Consider the following 1,580-nt stretch of genomic DNA (forward strand, 5'->3'; position numbering starts at 1 on the left):
TTAATGTGGAGTAAACAATAATTATGATTTTATTAAAATTCATTATATCTCATAATAAAATCATATTGACTGCGCGTTACAAACGAAGTAGTATATCAACTATAAATTAGATGAATGCTTCTCTCAAAAATGTTCAAGCTTAAACATTTTCTTAGGTTTTTCTTCAAGTATTTAATTTTTAATGGAAAGAAAGACAAGTAGGGGTAGACAAAAAATAGAAATGAAATTGGTTGAATCCAAAGATGCACGTTATGTAACCTTCTCAAAAAGGAAATTGAGCTTGTTTAGGAAAGCTAATGAACTTTCAACTTTTACAGGAGCAGACGTTGGTATTCTTCTCATTTCGCCTAGTGGAAATCCATATTCGTATAGCTCCACTAGCGTAGAAAAAATAACTGATAAGTTTCTTGAGTGGAAACTAAAAAATCCCCAAGTTGTAGATCAAGCTGGTAGAGAAAAAGCAAATGTTTTTCAGGCATTTGATGATCTCCGTGAAGAATTACAAATAATGAACGAGAAGGAAAAGAGTCGAAAAATGAGGTATAAAATTTTACACCCTGATTCAGAAATACCAGTTGATAAACACAGGTTGGATCAGTTGATAGAACTCAAGTTGAAATTGGACGCAATAAAAGCAGCAAAAAATAAAATTTTGCCCGAGCAATTCAAATTGGATTTGAATGTTGTCCCAAATCTAGATGAGGGGAGTGTTCTGGAAATCATTAATCAATGTGGCAATGCTAATTGCATCTCTAAAATTTGAAACTAGATCTAGGAGGAGAATTTACCAATGCAACTGTCGAGTCTTATAATTTGATCAATTGTTTGGTTTTGATATTAAATCAGTTGTTAGAAGTCATCAACTTTTAGAAGAAAGGTGTCTGGAGTTCTTATGTTTATTATTCTTCATGCAAAATTCAATAAAATAAACTTTTTAGTGATAAATGCTTTTGTGATGTTATAGACTAGCAGATTATTGAAATGTTCTATTAAATGAACTGGTGAACTAGGAAATAAATTTGCCTGTCACCGATTTAAGAAAATGAATTTTCAAAATAGGGCAAAATCAGTGTAGCCTAATCAAAATCAAAATAGCACCCACACTACTCACCTGGTGGGAGAACCATCTACCCCAGTTATACTTTTAAAGTGAGCACTTAAGAGATAATAAAACTAATCCATTAATAGAGATATCAAATTCTAAATCAAGAATAGGTACAAAACTTTGTCAAGACCCAGGCCCTTCATGAGTGGCAACCCACACTACTCACCCGATGGAATAATCATCTAGCCCAATTACCCTTCCAAAGTCAACACTTAAGAGATAATAAAACTAATCGATAAATAGAGATATACAACTCTAAATCAAAGCATATCTTCAACAAAAATGCAGAACATTGAACTTAACCATTACCATCCCTACGAATCGAAAATTATTCATACCAAAACTACTAAAGAATGTGAGGAAGGGTATCCAACCTGAAAAACTAAAATGAAAACACAAGTCCAGAAATAAAGACTAAGATAAAGAAGAAAGATCTCATGGTAGCCAGGTGTAACACTTACCCAGAAATCTAGAA

General features: G+C 32.5%; 1 protein-coding gene across 1 annotated transcript; it reads left to right on the forward strand.

Moving 5' to 3' along the window:
- Positions 1 to 220: 220 nt before the first annotated feature.
- LOC107879121 (agamous-like MADS-box protein AGL29) lies at positions 221 to 763 on the forward strand. Its single transcript, XM_016726229.1, has one exon. It carries the CDS (start codon positions 221 to 223, stop codon positions 761 to 763), a length of 543 nt encoding a protein of 180 aa, XP_016581715.1.
- Positions 764 to 1,580: the final 817 nt, after the last annotated feature.

Source organism: Capsicum annuum, chromosome 8 (genome assembly GCF_002878395.1).
Source record: "Capsicum annuum cultivar UCD-10X-F1 chromosome 8, UCD10Xv1.1, whole genome shotgun sequence".
NCBI lineage: Eukaryota > Viridiplantae > Streptophyta > Magnoliopsida > Solanales > Solanaceae > Capsicum > Capsicum annuum.